This window comes from Varroa destructor, unplaced genomic scaffold, assembly GCF_002443255.2.
Source record: "Varroa destructor unplaced genomic scaffold, Vdes_3.0 BEIS01000412.1, whole genome shotgun sequence".
Lineage (NCBI taxonomy): Eukaryota > Metazoa > Arthropoda > Arachnida > Mesostigmata > Varroidae > Varroa > Varroa destructor.
The window spans coordinates 82520-102619 of record NW_019211865.1 but is presented as its reverse complement, the minus strand read 5'-3'; the positions used below and the strand labels follow the sequence as shown (position 1 = coordinate 102619).

At 37.4% G+C, this 20100-nt stretch overlaps 1 protein-coding gene and 1 long non-coding RNA gene across 4 annotated transcripts; one reads left to right on the top strand and one right to left on the bottom strand.

The window, feature by feature from the left end:
- Positions 1 to 995: 995 nt before the first annotated feature.
- On the bottom strand, positions 996 to 19833 carry LOC111255071 (uncharacterized). Of its 3 annotated transcripts, none has more exons than XM_022816706.2 (8): positions 19285 to 19833; positions 17365 to 17863; positions 16928 to 17044; positions 10616 to 10703; positions 5589 to 5860; positions 3826 to 3862; positions 3124 to 3289; positions 996 to 2426 (listed from the first exon to the last, which is right to left on the bottom strand). In XM_022816706.2, exons 2-8 carry the CDS (start codon positions 17767 to 17769, stop codon positions 2381 to 2383), a joined length of 1131 nt encoding a protein of 376 aa, XP_022672441.1. In that variant the 5' UTR covers positions 17770 to 17863; positions 19285 to 19833; the 3' UTR covers positions 996 to 2380. The 3 variants fall into 3 exon arrangements, with proteins under 3 accessions (XP_022672441.1, XP_022672440.1, XP_022672442.1); XM_022816705.2 differs by having other exon boundaries at positions 997 to 2426; positions 17365 to 17872; XM_022816707.2 differs by having other exon boundaries at positions 1031 to 1658; positions 17365 to 17872.
- Positions 11605 to 18958, top strand: LOC147754144 (uncharacterized). Its single transcript, XR_015318121.1, has 4 exons — positions 11605 to 11729; positions 11967 to 12185; positions 14820 to 14904; positions 18917 to 18958. It is a non-coding gene; the product is annotated as an uncharacterized LOC147754144 (long non-coding RNA).
- Positions 19834 to 20100: the final 267 nt, after the last annotated feature.

Genomic DNA, 20100 nt, shown 5'->3' with positions numbered 1-20100 from the left:
TATATCTAAGAAATTTGGCCGTTATTAGCCCACAATTGTGCTGAAATTTTAAGCGACACTTCGTTTACACCTCTTAATATCGCTTGACGGGTGGTTGCTATTCAAAAGTTACTTGCAAATTTTTAGCAAAAAGAATATTTTGGCAACGACTAATAAGTAGTTTTGGTTCTAAGCTAAAGCTGTCATCGCGATGAATGATGACTTTATAGAATAGCCAGAACATCAGAAATGACATTTACAGCGCATTCAAAAAGCTTAATTGAAGTATATCTTTTTCTTCAAAAAATCTTAAAATTAATAAACTTGAAAAGCTGTTAAATTTTAAATGGACCCGCGAGCTTTTTTGATATAATATCCAGTCTAACCTAAGATATAAACGACATCTGCAGTTATACCATTATAGCCCATTACCCCCGTCATCTTGTTTTTTAATTAACTTTCATTAATACTAACAAGCAGTAGTTTAGCTATAAACCTACACTTTACGGTTGCAACCCTCCTAAGATACTGCAGCACCGATTCAACGATACCGTTGCAGCTTTCCCATTACAATACTTGCATGCTCTAATTCAGCTAATTTATCGATAGAATATCTATTATCTTATGAGAATATTTTAGCAGCCTTCCTGCACACAATACCAACGTGGTTTAATATATAGTTCATGTTATTAAATCTGATATTCCATTACAACTATCTGGTTGGAGTAATCACGCGCCATCACTGATTTAGTGCTATGTGTCAGTGACCACAATGCAGTTATTCTTGGTAAAAGTACTTATTACTTTCTTCCAGAATTAATTGTCCCGCTGAAATGCCAGTAACCCGTTATGTCTTTGGAGTGAACTTAATGCACTGCAGCGTAAAATAGAACTAAACTAAATTTTACGTAAGCTGTGCATGGAAATTCAGACTCACAGCGCCTGTCTGAGGTATTACCTAACCCTAAATCCACATTTATTCCCGCCCTCCAATTAGAAATTTTCAATCTCTATACCCCATTGCGCTTATTGCGTTTTCCTACCATAGCTATCCTACACTTAACAGATTAACCATCTGTTCTCTAGTCTGTCATCGATGCGCTTTACCTCTCGTGTAGAGTTTGGAATGGACAGATTTCTATTATGAACCTTTCACAAATTTTAAGTGATTGTGGAATAAATTGCCACCTCACGATCGTATGCTGAAAACATAGCTTACATTTTATTAACAGTGAACTACTGCGGCAAAAATCACCATTTTACCCTCGTGGTGTAAATGAGAAAATTGAAATGTCCTATATTTTTTTTTACTTATTTACCATACTCAAATCACATGGGTATGGTAATTTATTTTAAAAAGTGTAAACATTTGAATATGGTAAATAAGCATAGTATGGTATCCTAGAGGAGAAAAATGCCCCCTGGAGAAAAGCAGCGGAGGAAAGCAGAAAACTAAGAAATATGAAGTGACTGAAGATGATTGATATTTCATCAGCTAATTCGCAAATTTATCGGTTCATCATTATATGGCCACGTGTCTTGCAGAGATCTGACCGTTGGCCTCGGCCTCGTTCTCAAACACATGGTTGGTCTCCTGATCTTGTGGTTCGTCAGGTTTAGTCGAGCACGGGCTTCGTCGCTGTTAGTAACTCGTGAAGAACTGATTTATTGGCTGGAGACTGACAGCATCGGTTAGTGGTTAGGGCTTTTACAATCTAAATACGTTCAAACTAGCCCCTGTTTATTGTTTACACTTTCAGCCGTAACGAATATATCTACACGTGCATAGTTATCAAATTTGGTAATAAATATTGCATTATCCTTAGCTATCTATGACTATTAAGTTGATGTAGTATCCTCAGAACATGATAAATTTGGAGGCAAAGATCTTGTATAGCGCTGAAAGTCGACGCTCAGTAGTTAAGTTTCTGCGTTTCGGAGGTAAGGCTGTTAGTAAAATGCATCGGAGATTGGTTGACTTTTCCTTAAACGGATATCAGGCCATTTTTCGCCTACGGGAACGATACTTAAAAAAATTGCATTAGTTATAAACCTACTCCGATAACCCGGCCGACACAAAATTAAAAACGTTGTGTTAAGGTTTTTTCCCCAGCTATTTACTTTGGTTTTTCTACAGAGGATTTCGCTTGTATGAGCCTTATAGGAATGGAAACGGAAAGTCGGAAGGAATGATATACTCCTTTGTTTAAAAAATGGTCACAAATTGATATGTGTTTATTTAAGCGTTACAATTCAAGTTGTCCGATTGGAAGTAATCCCCGTCGGATGCAACGTACCTTCTTCGCCACTCCTCAAAATACTTTTATTAGAACATTGGCATAGCTTTCAGTTACGTCAGAAATTCACTTTTATTTCTTCGATCATATCGAACCGTTCCCCTCTAGACTTTTCCTGAGTTTGGAAGACGCGAGGTCCGGTCAACACGGCTGTTGGGGCAATACACAGATTCGAATTTTTTATGCTGTACGAGTAGCGAAGTTTGGGCCGGTATCTTATCGTAACGAACAATCCAATGATCGTTTTGTCCCAGTTCTGGGACTTTGCGTCGTACAGACTTGCGCAGTCTTCTTAAAACCTTTTGAAATACTCCCTAATGATAGTGAAGCCGGGCGGTATAAGCCATGATGAATAACTCTTCGACGGTCGAAGAAAACCGTAACGAACAGATCCCTCTTCGGTCGAAAATCGTTTTCAAACGACATTAAAATATCGTTCCGCACCCCCTCGTTATGGCCTTACACTTACATTTGATTACGTGTAATAATATGCAAGCAAGCAACTGTCCTAGAAGGGTCCAAAGGCTTTCTTGACACACTTGCATGTGTGTTCATCTGCTAGACATTCAGCTGTTTCAGAATCAATTTTGCCGTAGGCTTCCTTACGTCTAAACAGTCGACAAAAACGGCCTGACAGAAACCAAGAAATCTATCCTTTCTGCTAGCTCCCTTATGATGATTCTGTGATTGACAAACATAGGTTGTTTCACTCTTTCCACGTTCTTGTCTATAGTCACTGTTTGCCTTCCAGAGTAAGAATCGTGCTCTACGAGCGCTCTAGCTTCTAGTGCTTAAAATAAATTATCCATAACCTACTGTCATAGTTAATGCGTGTGTATACATTTACCACTGGTGTATGTGGGCGACGAATTTAGCGTAACTCTCGATGGGCGACCCCCGGTGAGCAACGATCCGATCGTGGGGTCGAAGACCAGCTGCCTGAGCAGCCCCACACTCTCGAACTTCACGAACAACCACCGCATCTAACGGCTTTCCTTCCACCCACCAGGGCTCTGTTGAAATAAAGTAATATGCAAATAAAAATGATTACAAGTCTTACGTGTAGAGCTCTCGATATTAACATTTTCACTCACTGAATATTTTCCATAGAACATTCTAAGTTGAGTTATTCGTGGATGGAAGATTGACACAATAATTAAATCTAAATTTGCTAACGGCACCGAATAAATTAAGGTATAAATTGAGGTATACACAATAAATTCCAAAATTCGAAATTAATGTTTGAAAGGTTTATTTAGCTTAGAAGATTTTTTCTAATTAGATTATAGGGCATTAATCTTTATGACCTGGATCACTGAAACTTGCATAGGGTAGCACAGGGCCGTCCAGACATTCATGGACTTAATGGCAACGCATCGGTAGCGACGATTATTTGCAATACAGATCAACTGCTGGAAATTGCAGAATTACTTTTTCTTCTTATTGTAGTTCATTTATTTAAAGCGCACTTCTAAACATTTTTAGTACAGTGCACGTACTAAGCTATAAATTTCTTTATATTTTTTATTTTATAAAGTACAGTACTCACCGATATCTTTTGGCCGTTTGCCCAAGGAGGTGGCAATCTGAAACGTTGATCAAAAAGACCACTGCTGAAAAAGTTTAGTAACGTATCTTTACACAGAATATAGACAAAGAAGTGATTTTAATGGCTCCCCTCTGATTGTTTACGAAACCATTGTTATCGCTTTGACTGAGGCTCTGCACATTAATGCGTCTCGGAACTACTAAAAAGGATTCCTCGATGAGTCTTACTCAAATGATCACCATGTACTACGGTAATTAAATTTTCAAAATTGAAATAGATAATTATAAAACTGTAGCCGCATTACAATTAAAAGCATTATAGTGCCATGTTTAATAGTTATCGCTATAGCTTCGTTAAAGACAGGGTTACTTCTGTCGAAATAATAGACATGGTGCAAGATCAGAATCGAAACTTTGTGTCTGTATACACCGATTTTTTCAATTTCTTCAATGTAGTCGCTCATTTCCGCCTAATATAACCGGCATTGACCCGAAATGTTCTATAAACACTGCCACCAGCCTCCGCGCCTTGGCATCACTTATATGTGTATGTCGCCTGCGCGTATATGTACATAATCGAGCCGTTTCGAATCGAAATGAATCTCAAACAACAATGCGATATTCTATAGGTACAATGAATGATTTCCCGCTAGCATCGTTATTTAAACGTAGCGCTTCCACTGCCCTTCAAAATCGCGTATGAATAAAAGTAAATTCCAAAAGGGTAACTTAAATCTGGTCAAGGCAAGAATGGTTTAAGTGCGGAAGAAGTTGGAGCGGAAAAGGTGAAAGTGGCCGCTAAGTTCTAAAAAGACGCATTCGACCTATCTAGTGTATTTTAGTTACACTCTAAAAGAACTTTATGCTTTTCAAAGATTGATGGAAAATGTGTATCAATCTAAATGAAACTTAACATTGGAGGCAAACTATCCCAAAACAAGGCTGACTACCCTGCAGCTTTTATGTTAGCTCCGATCATTTTGTGACGGTGTATGACAGTTGCGTATTGCCCAAAAACTTCTACATATTGTTTTAGAACAATACTGAAAGACCTGGTACGTCAGTTTTTATTTCAAATATCCGTCAGTGAGGGAAATATATAGTTTAATTTTTAATTTGATTTTATTGAATGGGTACTTCTCAGCTTTTTTCGATTCCATATTTCCTTTGGCGCAATGTACGGAAGTTCCTTGAAACTGTATGATACACGTGATAGCCTCCTTGAAAAAGCTTTTTTACCTTCAATTAATATTACTATATACTATAAGGCCAGGAAGTTATGAACTCTTGGTATGTTTCTGTTTTCTCTGATTGTGTAGAGTCTGGACAGCGCGCGAATCTATCCTCATCAGCTTGGGTGTTCTTATCATTTTTCAAATTTGAAAATCAACATTTAAATAACATTACTTATAAAACGATATAATACCATTTTCGGCCATCTTGCTATTAATCACATTCATTTTTACGTAACATTGTATGGTAACTAGGTAGCTCCTAAATACCTTCTATAGATATAAAAAATTTCATCTGTGAATTCAATTGTCGGTGAGAGCTGGTGTGTGCGCCTATTACGTTCGAATCCGTAGGCAAATTCCAATAAGTTACCATACTAAAATCTTTTAGAATCGGCAAGAATAAGTTCGATTTCGGTTTAATCCGACTGTCTAGCGCCTAGGCGAGAGTAGGCCTTAGTGTTACTAGACAGCGACATGCTTAATTTCGAAATTGAAGACCACTATAGCAAAAGGCGCGAAAGGTAACTACCTTGTGAATGTGAGAGGGATAGGCCACAACGTTACGCAATGTAAAACCAAAGCCCTCTGGACGTCTTTCGATCGAAATCGGTCGCGAATGGGGCCAACGGCGCTGTTCTTCACACGGACCAAGCACTAGTACCCCATCGGCATCGTCATCAGGGCCAACGCAGTAATTTAGTCCACTCTTTAGCCGGGTCTCAACTCGTATTTCCCCTATTAACTTCAAATCTTTATCATTGCAAATGTCACTTTGTTCAGCTCCTACTTTTTTTTGTTCTCCTGTAATATACGATAGCACACGAAAAGAACAGCTATGTAAGTTGTTGTGATTCTTGAAGACTGAATGATGATGCCTGATCATATTATGTTAGTATAAATCTCACCGCCTAAACCACTCCCGTAATAGCATAACATTTGTTATTTGTATTGTATTGGTATTTGTTATGTAAAGTTAACAAAAAAGTGAAAGTCGAAAGTAACTACATTATAGATAGGATTTAATGCTTCTATAGAAGTAGTAAATTTACCTTCAGCTGGCACTTGGTATATAAGATCCTTTAATAATTGGCTAGCTTTCTTGTGAATTTTTGTACTTGTGTACTTGGTGATTGTTACATTGGCGACCGCTTTTGCTTGACCTGAGAAGCTAACTGATATTAAAACCTATTTTCCTATATTCTTATTATGGTCTTTAGAAAGCTACTCAGCAAGGACACATTAATATATTAGCACGAAGAACAATGTATGGTTTCACATCAGCTCTTAGACATAAAACACTGAAGCGTCTGCAAAGACATATTGCAACATTATTACCGGCATGGTTTTTCCTAACGAGGCCCTTCTCTAGTTTTTAAGTATACTTTCTTGTGAGACAGAAAACAAATCATTGAAAATCAGTAATGTGGAGGTGATTGGGATACCTTCTATGGAGAAACAATAGCTGGTGATTTAGGCAAATGAAACACTGTAATTGTATATCGTACTCCCGTTTCGTTTCCGAAAAACTACTGCCGTTCGCCCGGCTTCGTTTGCATCTGCTTGTAAAGCTCGTTTCCACATCTTGCCAAAACTGGCACAGGACGGGCTCCTCTGTAATCTTGGCCTTGAACATAGTTTTTTTTTTGTATTGACTACAACGTAGAGGGGGCTCATAATCCGAGCAAGATCCTATGTAAAACGTTAATGATAGGAAGACAAGCCGACATTTTGACCCCCGTCGGCTGCGCGGAGTTTTTACTACCCGGACCTTAAAGTTCCGGAAAAATCCTTACGGCCGTGATCTTATAGCTTAGATATACCACTGGGTTGTGGAAATGCATTTGTTTGCAGATCACGTGAGTGTCGAAATCAGATGAGTAATATACCGTTTACTCGTCTGATTGTTAAAGCAGAATCATCTGGTATCTCAGAGTCTCAATGACCATAGCCTTTAGAACTTCGCGGATGCGTTGCTAAAGCCTAACGGCATGCTGGTAGAGTCTGTATGGTGTGCAAAATGGCGTTTTCATATTGTTATATGGGTGCATGATGGTCTGTTAAATCCAAGGATAAAGCAGAGGGCGCCAGTAAGGGCAATGCTGCGTAAGCCTGTAATAGTTGACGCTAAAACGTATTGTCCTTTTTTTTTTTCTCTTCACCAGTACTACCGGAAAAGACTACGGGCTGTGTGAAAGTTTTACGATGCTTTGTGCATGCATTTTTTCGTGCTCGCTGCATTTCCGCAAAACAGTGTAATCCTTGAACTGAATGGGAAACAGCTCAGAACCCCGCCCAGTTGTGGTAGCGCTGATTACCTTGGTCGGGTTCATTTGGGAGTGCTGCGCACACTGCTGCCCATGGTAATATGACGTACCCCCAGCGGCCCTACACTAATGATTACAAGGAGTAATTGTCCTTCATTATAAGCGGAACCTCCTTGACAAAAATGGCTGGCTAAGGATAAGATCTTTCGCGAGGTTGGTACGGAGAATGGTTACTTTAGTTTGTCGTCAACCGCAATATTAACTAAGTCCAAAATCGTCGACGGTGTGTCTGAGCACCGTACTGCTAAACGAGCTACGACGGCCTTGCGAAGCACAAAAATATCGATAATCCCGTTAATGCAAAAAAAAATTACGCTCTAAAGGAGAAAAGGCTGCAAGCACTGGTCCCTAAAGTCACCTCGCTCCCTGCAATTATTGCTGGGCGTTCAATGAGCTTGCTTAACGTGTTACGTTCGTCACCATTCATAGATTCAAATAAATTGTTTGATGTTTTAGGTTCCGATATTTCCAGGAGAGTCACGCGAGCGTTTAAAAATTTACCGAGGCAGCCCCAGTGAGATAATTACGAAATTATCATTCACGCACGTATCTTTGTCTTCGGAATCCCTTGAAAGCTTACAATAGCCCTGTTGGTGTGCCATGACGCCCTTCTCCTGGAAGCAGATACTTTGGTGAATCGACAGCCACCTTTTTTGTTCTCAGACTACCTTGTCTTGAACTGTGCTTGACACTACTGAGGTCGTTTCGAACGCTGCTTGCCCCATAACCATTCCAAAACATGGCGTTGCCGACTGGAAACGACCTGGGTTCGATCAGCCATCGCTGCCATCAGAATCGTGCAAATGACGAATCTGTTACTTTCGAAATGCGATTTATTCGGCCTAATGTAGCCCCTTATATACAGATCTGAGCTGCATTTATTTTGGAATCATTGTATTTTTAATACGCGCAGCGCGCATCTTTACAATATTTTCATAAATGTATTTACGTACATGTAAACGGTTATTATTATGGAATTATTAGAATTTATTAGAATTTTTGTTATTAACGACTTTATAACCTCTAAAGAAAAAATACACCAAAAATTTTCCGAAATCAAAGCCATGTGAAAGTATATATCGGTCCCTACGCGGAGAAGATTAATTTAGTACTCCACCAGATTTAGCCATAAGCGCTAGAGGTGGATTTAAAGATGTTCTCAATGTACTGGGGAACAAACGTAAAAACATGACAAACCCATCGAAGAAATGTATTTCTAAAAAACTTTGCAACAATGTACATATTTCGCTGTGCCGTGCAGAGGATTCTAGCTCCTGACAATACATGATAAAACAAATAGAAAAATGTAATATATAATATGATACAATAACAACAATGAGATACGGTTCCATCTTCTTAACCAATCATGGCTTGAAGGCAATGGATCATTACGGAACAGAATACCATCGAACCACTGCACGCCGACTTCGAAGGGCATCTTATAAAATTGTTTAAATTCAGGTTTCTTAAAATTCAAATCTTTGACAACTATCAACATTTGTATTGCTGCCTCATTTATTTGATGAAATTAAAGACAAATTAACCATCTCTATCATTTATAAATCATTACGGCAACATATTTTACACGACAGGTGTAACTAAATAAACCGTTACCATGTCTCTATGAAACAGCACGGAAAACTAACTAAAGAGCTAAGCAAGAGAAGATGTATAACAACTACAAGACACTGAATAAACTTAACTGAAAACTGTATATAGGAGATTGCATAGAGTATTCAATCTCACATACTTATACCACTAACACCAATAAAGTGATTCAAAGCTTTAGACTAAGAAGTATTCAAATAATTTTAGAAAGTTAATTGAGAACGTACATTTGAGTGTCAGGGATCTAAAATACTTGGACCTTATTTTACATGCTTTCGATAAGAAGCGAAATTCAGTTCTCGGTTATTGGATAAGCTACAGAAACTAAGAGAAAAGACGTTCGATGAGATCCTCTTCTCGATTCTATTACTATGTAATACTAAATAAACATACAAAGATTTAATTATGCTTGGTTTCACTTGATTAATAGCGAAATTATTAGAGAATTAATCGTGACTTGAAAACAATGGTCGCAGTAGTCTCTATGCAAAAACTGCAAACAATGCGGCTGCCACTAAAATGCTTTGCACTAAAATACACGCCGCATGGATTGCTTAAAATCTAACAAGAGCTAACAGTCATCGGTAAAGCCTCAGAAATTGGTGTCCTGTCTTAATACATTACACAACCAACAACAAGCCAGCCACAAATTAGCCAAGTCTCATCGTTATTTGCAGACATTTGCAAAAGGTTCAACCTTCTGTCGTAACACAGCGCATCTCCGTGGACAGACAGCAAAAGAACACTTCTCGTTCTTCATAATGCCAGGAATAGCCAATGCTCTTTTGAAATATGCAAATAAAACATATTCACTGGTTTGCGATTCATAGGGTCATCATCTGAATGCGAAACGTACAGATGCTATAAGACAAATGAAAGCTGTACCTCATTAATTTCGTAAAACTGCGTAAATTATTTATATCAGGATAATAAATAAAAAGTTTTTATCTACTACGTTTTTATTCGAGTCGCATCAGATCTTCGATCCGCAGTTTTGCTTTTCGGTCGATCGGTACCAGTATTATACCTGATCAGTGCGCAGTTTACGAACGCCATTTGTGTGTACACTAGCTACCATTGGGCGCCAGCGACCGAATAATATCTCCTGGAAGGTTTGCCGTTGTTTCGCTTTGCATGTAAAATCTCTTGTGTAATATTTGAGCAGTGTGTATCTTAATAGGCTAACTATATCACTTGCTTAGTCAGCCGCTTGTGTAGTTGGGCCCACTTCTTTGGCCCTATTTCGTCAAATAATAGCAAGGGCTTTTAGCGTTCCAAACGCCCGGAACAAATCACTTGCCAGTTCAACTTTATAAATGTCAATGCATTTTTTTTCTATAGCTGACTTTCAGCTACTCTTTCTTAGACAAGCCTTTGTACCTCTGTTTTACCATTGCTTCAAAAGCTTGTCCGGATAGGAGAGTCAATTTGAGTAGTCTAGAGGCACCGCGCCAAAAAAATATTATTATCTTCATTAGGTCTAATTTCTATTGATTAGATTTGCTGGAAAAATTGAACCTGGAGCACCTCCATGGTCCTTCGATTAATAGACACACGTTACAACTGCACGATTATGTGGACATTGAGGTTTCTATAATGTACGCGTCCCACTAGACTTGTTTACCTTGTTTTGCAATCAGTGATTTCTTCAGAGAGTCAGCGTCCTCATTGATGTCGCCTGTTTTTGCTTCTGCGTTGCATGCATCCTGTTCCTGTAAAGAAATTCACTCATTATTACTTGTCATTATCTTTATCTTTTTCATTCTCCATAAGATTAAATGTATTTTAGTAATTCCATATAAAATCACTATTTCTATTAAATTATATTCTATTGGAAACCAATTTTATTAATGGGCCAGGTTATAACAAACAGCTCGAACTATCGAATTTGTATCTAGATTACCGAGTACTCTGTGGTTTGTGATAGACAGCAGTGGTAAAGACCATAAACAAATGAGTGAATGGCGCAATTCATAGGGATGTAAGTTTATTCGGAGGTACAAAAAGGTACTTGGTAACTGAGACGGTAAATATACGTAATAATAAACTTCTTCGAAACAATCATAGAGATTTTTGAAAGATATTCGGTACTGATATATCGTCCTTAAACCTGTTTGAATAGAAATTTGGAAAGGCTCATATGATTCGTTTATAAGAAAAATGTAGAAACATACATGGACTACTGAAAAGTTGCTTGCCATTTATTTAAGGTACTCGCACGACTATTCGCAAGTAGGCGTCCAATGGTGTACGTGGTATGTCAAACATTTAGAGATCGCAATGCGCATATCTTCCGAGTTGATCACATCTAGGGTAACTCGTTTTTATCTACATATATACAGCTAGTAAAGAGTAGAAACCATTCTAAGTCTACCAAAATAACAATGTGCCTCACTCTAGGTACCAGGCTTTCATACCATTGATTTAGCGGCAAGACTTCTATTACTTAAAATAATATTGGTTACCACTACAAAATATTGGAATAGCGGCTGCAGGTAAAATCAAATCAGAAAAGCTTTTTTAAGCTAACTCATCTAGAACAAGAGAAAGAAGAGCCTTAGCAGCGGCTTAGCAACAGCCGCGAGAGGACTGTATTATACAGGGGTTTTATGACAGAATTCGGAAATGCTCGTATAACCCTGCCTTGTGTTCGAAAACAAGATATAAAGACATGGTTGTCTAAGATGATGCTACCCTAACGAAAGAAGAGAACGGTATTGGCTTAAAAATTAGACGAGGTATATTTCGATCACTACAGTTCAGACGTACTTTCAACACCTTCAGGTTAAGTAAATCTCTGTAGCAATGAACTACTTGAAAGTTCTTCTTGTTTATAATCGATCGTGAAGTTCGAAAATCGTGAAGTTCGAAAAAGTGAATTCTTTGAAGGAATGTGTAAAAATCATTTTACTTTTAAAGGTAAGACCAAATGCTATAAATTTTTGCTTTTTCTATATGGGTCTGTGGTTTAATAGGATCTGAATACGTAGACGAAGCGGCTAACTCTACTCGAGAGCCGAATACTCCATTCGGCAAGAGAAACGACCGCTAAACGCGTCACTACGCACTCGCTTGAAACAATCAAGAGGCATCATTACAAATGAGCAATACGGTCAATACCTTTTAACTATGTAGAATATGTGCACACATTCTTCATTCAGGATGAACCTTTAACCATGCAAAGCTACATAAAGGTACGTTACGTTAGATACGTCCCTTTTTCACCAGCACTGTCAATATCGCCGTAAAAATGGCCATGGAAAGAAATATTGTTTCATGAAAATATATAAACCATCTAGAGAATCAAATAATGGAGCTAGCAGAAGATATTTTTGCTGAAATACTTGTAGACCACAAACGCACGATGTGCACTTCGGAAACTCAGGGAAGTGATATTGCATTAACTATATTTTTAAGTAACCGGAGCTTGTGTAACTATGATGAATAGGCAAATCCTTTGTTGTTGCTCTATAATTTTCTACTGCCTAAAGCAAACATGCAGAAACTCGATTGCTTCAAAACAGGCTTGGAATAATATACGAACACTATCAAAACAACTGCTATGTCATTAAGCACAATGTCCTACTCCTAAAAAAATTGCTAGTTGCTTAAGAATACTCGTACATTCTGATATCGTAGTAGAGCTAGCGCATATTGAGAATGTCATCTTAGAAAAATGAAAGGGTTCGTTGAAAAGACAGGTGTACTCCCAAATGTTTCGTCTAAACAAGTGCATTAAAATAAAGCATAAGTAAAATTCAGTTTTGTGTCATGCTCTCCCTGGACTAGAAAAAGGTATGTGAGTCGCTTATTTGGAATACGTTGCTTCAACAGCAATAATTCTTCAGAAAACGGGCGACATTAGTTCACCGGTCTGACTCTACATTATTAACACCAAATGATACCTCCACTATGCTGAAAGACGGAAAATATTCCTCAACACTAGTTTTTGCGGAGTTATATTTACATACTATAATAAAAATACCAGTACCTGAAAAAAATATCGATACGATCGTCTCACATTTGAAAGAAGTAGTCCCAGCTATTATAGTCGAAAAAATGAATAGATAAATCGACCAATTATTAATTGACATAATCGAGCATAAGCTTATATAAGCGACATAATTACTGGTTTTACTACCTGGGCTTGACCAATTATTCCAAAGAATAAGAACATCGGATTTTTAAGTCCGACTAAAAAAATGTTCCTCATCTATTTATTATTCAGCGTTTGTAAATAGATTAAAAGAAATCTGTAAACCTGTTCAAAATAAACTCTTCTGTAGGAAATGTAATCAGTCCACTTTCATTCAGGAAGTCTTTAATGAAGCTAAAAAGGTCTTAATAAAACCTGCTACTTTTTCACTTCCCAATCGGTCTTGAGGTAAAATAGAACAAATCGTTAATTACAACTCTAGCATTTGTTTGTATGGCGTTCCTGCTGCGGCTGCTAGTTTTGTTCAAAGCACTACTAACTTTGTAAAAAGAATTCCAGTTGATATATTGTTATTAAGTAATATTATTGGATGGACGACATTTATTAGGATGCCAGGAATACTGATTTATTTAGCAATTATGATGCCCTATCACGACTTTCTAGTAATCAATTGATTCATGAAGAACCCGAAGATGAAGATCTTTCACAGACTGAAAAGTCTTATACTAAACAAATCAGTTTTTATCTGCCGATGATATTAGATTTGTTATGAAACGCTAACGGTAGAACTCGAAAAACAGTCAACCTGGAAGCAAACAGTTTAAAACCCCTACAACTTTATAGTACATAACTATTTATACCCTAATTATATTTTGCCTCTCCAACCGGCGTAATTCACCATTTATAAGGAAGAGGTCTCCTAATAGGTAACAGAATTACAATACCTAAGGCTTTCCAACAGTATATATTGAAAGAACCACATGCCAATTACTTGAGTAGCATCAGAAGAAAACATACCGACACAGAAAATACGCTCCTTGAGTAACTTCACTGTACTAATCAACCTAGAAGTCCAAGAAAAATACCCATTCTAAATGGCATACAGGTACACAACCTTTTAAATAGGTACAACTTTACTTAGATGGTCCCCTAAAAAGTAAAATATCATCGTCATCATCAGAAAATTAACAGACAACACAACTATACACGCAGTATGTTTGCACATTTAGATAAACGCAATCGTCACTGAAAATGGCTGTCAATTCACGACAAACATTTGCAGACCTTACCGTATTCTTTTAAAACTGGTAGTTCATGTAATTTTTAAACTCCTCAATTTGTGCCAGCGTATTGTCAACTTGAAGCTTGACTGTTGAGATTTTATTGCTCCAGCTATCATCAGAATTTAATAAGCCTTAATAAGCAATCCTGCCTTCATTCACTGGCATGACATTTTTGACAATGCGGGGCTCTCGATCTCGATTATCGGAATGATAGGCAACCACATCGTTACTGCCCCATCCCCAAGAACAGATTTTAACTCAGCAGAGATGAATTCGTAAACTGAATAGATTTAAAAACGTGTCCAATTATTCATAGTAAACACATGGTCTTGTTGAGAAGTCACAGAACGTGCTCTTATTTCGCGAAGCTTTCGCAGTATGACGTCATCTATTTCTGTTGTGTCAATAGAGTAGTATCTTAGACTTAGGGTAGATTTGGGTAGAGCTCGTGTTGCTGAGAACGTCGGTACTAATGTTGATAAGAGTAGTTTTTAATAATTTTTCTGAAAATGTTTTTACCGCAGTGGTTACACGATTTTTCTCAGAATAAGTAATCTTTCTTTTCAGAGTGCTTTCAGTATAAACTAGTATTTCATACGTTATTTAAGGCGACGGGCAGATTAGCGGAATTCCATGTTCAGAAAACGCTCAGTGTACTAAAAAACGACGGAAAATAACATGTCTAGGAGTCGGGTATGTGCCAAAATCTTCATCATAAATTTCTCAATAGAATACTCACGCCTTTTTGGATTTCAGGAGTGCAATAAAATGTATATTTAACTTTAATGCAACATTTCGTTCAGATCAGTTTTACTGAACTTCACAAGACTAAAACCGATTCCCCCAAAATAACGTTGTAACAGTTAACTTACATTGATAATGCTATTCAGAAAACGTTTAGTCGATAATAAATGGCTGCATATTACAAGTTTTAGCACGACATACTGAAGTTGCCTATGATCACTGACAAACCTAAAAGTTTTCTTAAGCTTGTTGTATAGAACACGCCAGTTATCCGCTTAAATTTCGTCACCTCGATAACAACTTCAATTTCACACTCTTTAACCGATTTGTTACAAAATCTCCGTTTGCAACTGTAGAGGCGCTTCCTTGGTTGCACCAATATGCAAGTCGGCGTTGTTATGTCGACGAGACTTCTTAAAGTTTCGCTCAATAATATTCCATACATAACTATTCAACAGGATCAAATCTATGATATGCAATGGCCATATTTGCATATTTCTTCTTCTTTCTTTATAAATTCTTGCGGAACCGATCCCGCGCTACCTAATTAGTATATGGCAATGACCTATTTTCAGATACTCCATAATTTGTATAACTAATAGTTTATAAAACGCGCGGATAGGTTTCATTGTTGATTTTGTTTTTTTTTTAACGCTACAAATGATACCTTCACGGTGCACTATACTCAGAGCATTAAATATCGCTGGAAGTTTGCTTTTACTTACAGTAGTTACATCCTCTGTATTATAAATAAGTCAGCAATTGATTTTTACATATTCGTCACAGAAGAATTAAAAACGGCTTTCTTCATTTCTAAAAAAAGGAACAAACGATATCAACTAACTTCTCGAGGTTTAAGCGGCCTCGTATAAGACCTATAATATATGACGCAAGTATTTCCTGTACATTCCGTAATATGGTAGCCATACCCACATATCTCTTTAGACCTTAGTGAATCGGAAGTATCGTCAGAAATATCGTCTGACAGCGTCGACTAGCGAGTCCGCGCCGTTTGTGTTGCGCTAAATTGCCTTGCTTTTTTTTCACTTGCAAAGCCCTTGGGATTACCGAAGCTGTTTCTTTTTCCATCCACAAGAAATCGGATGATAGCTGATTTCGCTGAACGTTTGTTTATGTGGTCTTTTGAAAAAGCTTTTATCTAGTGGCTTGAGTGTGCGCATTTGTGAAGCTGTACTCGGCCATTTGAAAAAAATTCGAATTTAGACAGCATTCGTAGGTGGTATGCCTGTGCTGCAAAGTTTATAAGACGATTGTCTGCCAAGTTAGCCTTACAAGCACTTCAACTGACGAAATCATAAAAATGAAGATGTTTTCGTTTCAGCTAGTGCTGAGGTATCATGCAAATGACGTCCCAACTTGTTTGCGGCTTTCGGTATTATCCATGCCTTTCGGGTACTTCTCAATCAGCTTGATATACCAGGGGCCTTAATACCTCCAAGTCGCTTGAAAGCGACCCATTGTTTAAAGAGAAGGCGAACTATGTTTTACGACTTAACTTGCTTTTTCTACTTCCACAGAATGAGTGTTACAGCTTGTTCGCTTTTTTCTTGGTTCTAGAGAGCCTTCCTTGGTTCAGAGGTTTGTTTCAAAATCAACTCCTATATTTAGTCTATTGGGGTACTCATAATTACAAGTACTCGATAATATAGTGCTGATTAGTCGTGCTTTACAAACAGCCCATCCTACATGTTAAAAAATAAACCCGCTGTTAGAACACGGTGAACTACGTCATTTTTTAATAGCTAGGTGAAAGGGATCCATCTTGTTTCATGCGAATTGAATCCTTCTATTTATTATAAAGACAGGAAACCTAGTCGGTAGCATGTAAGGGACAAAATTGTATGTACAATAGTAGTATGAATAATATATTTACACAGAAGATAATCTATACAACAGCCTAAAAATAGTCAATATAGTTGTATTTAAAGGACTTTAACAGTAAGTAGCTCACCACACTTGTAGGTTCTTCAAATCCAGTGACTTCCTCGCTTACGCTATCATAAGAGTAATTACCTTGCACGACACCGACACCACCACGCTTACTAATCAAATCACAAGTTAATCCATCCTGAAAAAAATGAACTTCTAAATTGTGTACAGTATGTTTTACTATTTGCTTTTTAACTATCTATTTATTCTACATCGATTATTAAGTTGCCTTGATTACAAATGTATATTTATCAGTGTCCTACCAGTAGTGCAACCTACCATACATGTTATTGATGAAGACGATATATGCGAAAGAGGACTACTAAATTACATCGCTTACTTAGTCCTAAGGATCTCCCAATAATTACAACCTATAGCTACACTAATAATCCATAACTGTAACAATATAAACAATTACTTTCGAACCCATAAGTAATACACCTTATTGCAGCGACTAACCGTTCGGTGTGTAATTTCAAGAACTGCTGATGCGTTCTCAGTAATTGCATTTGTTGCAAAACTGCTCTCATGTGAAGAACTCTGTTCTGCTTCGGCACAGCCTAATATTTGCGGAGGGCAATGATACTTTTGAGATTTCATGGTTTCGTCAGCTGGCTTGTCGTCATCTGATGATGTAATCCTTAGATAATCTTTCGTATTGAAAGGGATCTCAGTAGAGAGCTTTGCATGCACCTGAATCTTGCAGACGTCGTCACAGCGAACAGCGGAACTGGCCCCAAATAACTGATGACTTTTATATTCGGGATATGACAATGGATTGCTTTGGCGGTTCGACAATAATGGCTCCACAAAACTGGATGTTGATTGTAGATCTCCAGCGTCCTTAACGGCATAGTGGTCCATCTTCCACCACCTCACGAAATCCGAAGACGTCTCCTGCTCTCTAGTTTCATCTTAACAGCTTTGGAATCTTGACATAGAACATTCTTCTTGATACCTGAAGATTCTGAGAGTATACTCCTTAGAGTCTATTAATTTTTTTATTGCTTACTTTATATTATGTGACTAACATAACCATTTTGTATGTAAATTTAAACACATGGCTGGTATTGTATGCATTAGACATTGGCTTATACTACTATTTTACTTTTCAATTGCATTTAACAGCGATGCGCGGCTTGAACCTAAGTATAACTTCAATGAGTTCACTGCAGCTATACTATAGCCCTACTGCACTGCAGCCATAATCTTCTGTAGTTATCTTGGCTATCCCATTTCAATATCTCATTTCGGTTCCTTCGTTACCTTGTTTTGGATGACTCACTGCATTATTCTAGCGATAATTGATTATTATTTAGTATTATTCTAGCAGATATTAGGTTACCCGGTCATAGCAACTCGGCTTGATTGCTCTTGTGGTCCCTTTGCATTACACTGATTATTAAGTTGCCGTGATTATGAAAAAACTTAACGTATATTTATCAGTCTCTTACCAGCAATGCAAGCTACCATACACGTTATTGATGAAGGCGATATATGCGAAAGAGAATTTTAATGTACTAAGTTGTAACGCTTACTTAATCTTGAGGCTCTCCCAATGAAGAATAACCGCGTTCTTATATTGCGAATTTCTTAATGATTCATGGTTTTTTGGCATCTCATCAAGGTTAGCTTCTGTTCTATCAAATGACATTACACTTTAATTTTATAGAAGTTAGCTTTGCTCAGAAAAATGCGTCCTCATAGAATATTAATTTTCCGAATCTGCATGTTCAGAAAGTGAAAATGGTGAAAGGTTGTTCTTATTAGATTTAAAACAAACCAACAACAAAATCGTTCAATCGTCAATATTGTCATTACGGTCTCCATCCCGTATACATGTAAATAGTATTCATAATAATAGTTATTATTTAAATGGTTAGAATAGAAGTCGGTAGCTTAATATTGAACCGGTTAATTTCTTGACTCGAAATATAGACTTGTTCCTACTTCTTTCTAACGAGAACAGGATATGCAAACATATTTTATATTCATAATTCTCGTTTTTCAGCGCACATAAAAATCGGATCTTTGACTACATTATTTACATTACGTACGTACAAATTGCTGTTTGTAAGAATACTACTAATTTATCGATAGATATGTATAACAAAAATGTATGTAGTAATGTGTAATAAAATGTTTTAGGTCGTCAAAAAATCTTTTTGGCTGTTGCAGCTTACAGCCGTATCTCGCTCAAAACTAGTAAGAGCAAAAAACTATCAGCGATGTGGGCTACTTGTGAAAGGGGTTTTGTACTAATTTAACCTATAGCCCAGTGTGAAGTCTAGATAGTTGTTCAAAAATGCGTGCGAAAACTGTTGATCTGCACTTCCGCTACATATAAGCGACAAGCAAAAAGAAATTCGTGTTTCTCACCTTAACAAAGCGCGAGATAAATTAGTCCTTAGATATTTGCAACCCACATATCATACTTATGCTCTGTTTTCACTACATATGAAAATGTGGAGCACTTATTTTTCAAAGAATTTTCATATTTCTTGCGCGGCAAAACTGCAAAGTGGCTCATAAAACCGTCGGTAATACAATATCACTCACATTGACTTTTTCATTAAACTGTAATACACAGTATCATTCAACATAACCAATGCTCGACTGCAATAAGGCCAGCCGCACGACTGATGGTTTTAAAATAAATTCAGTTCTTTGAATCATACTCGCAATTTTTTACATATGTAACACAGATTTCCCTTCCACCAATTTTTAAGTTCGTGACTTTGCTGCAACACTGAAGCAAGCACAACATCGCACATATGGGCTCCTTACTACTCCGAACACCCATAAATGAATAATCATCAATAAAATGAGAAAAGTCACTTAATCCCTCCCTGGAACGGCGGGCACTAAATTCCATAAGATTACCACCTATTCTAATCATAACAATGTCGTCGGAACTGTTGATACCTGTCGCCAAGCCCATAAATGGATGCATGCTCGACTCCGAAAGTACGCCCGGGCGATCCTAATGTTGATTTTTCAACTAATTTTAAAAAGTTGGCGCACTCTTAAGCTGATAAGGTCATAATTGATTTGATAACATACTCTGCTTCTCTGATATTATTTTAGTACTTATAATAGCACGTGGTATTTATTCAGGTCTTTTACGTGTAAATCATATCAGAAAATAATGGTTCGATAAAAACGCTACGACAATTACAACCCAGGTTCAAAAAA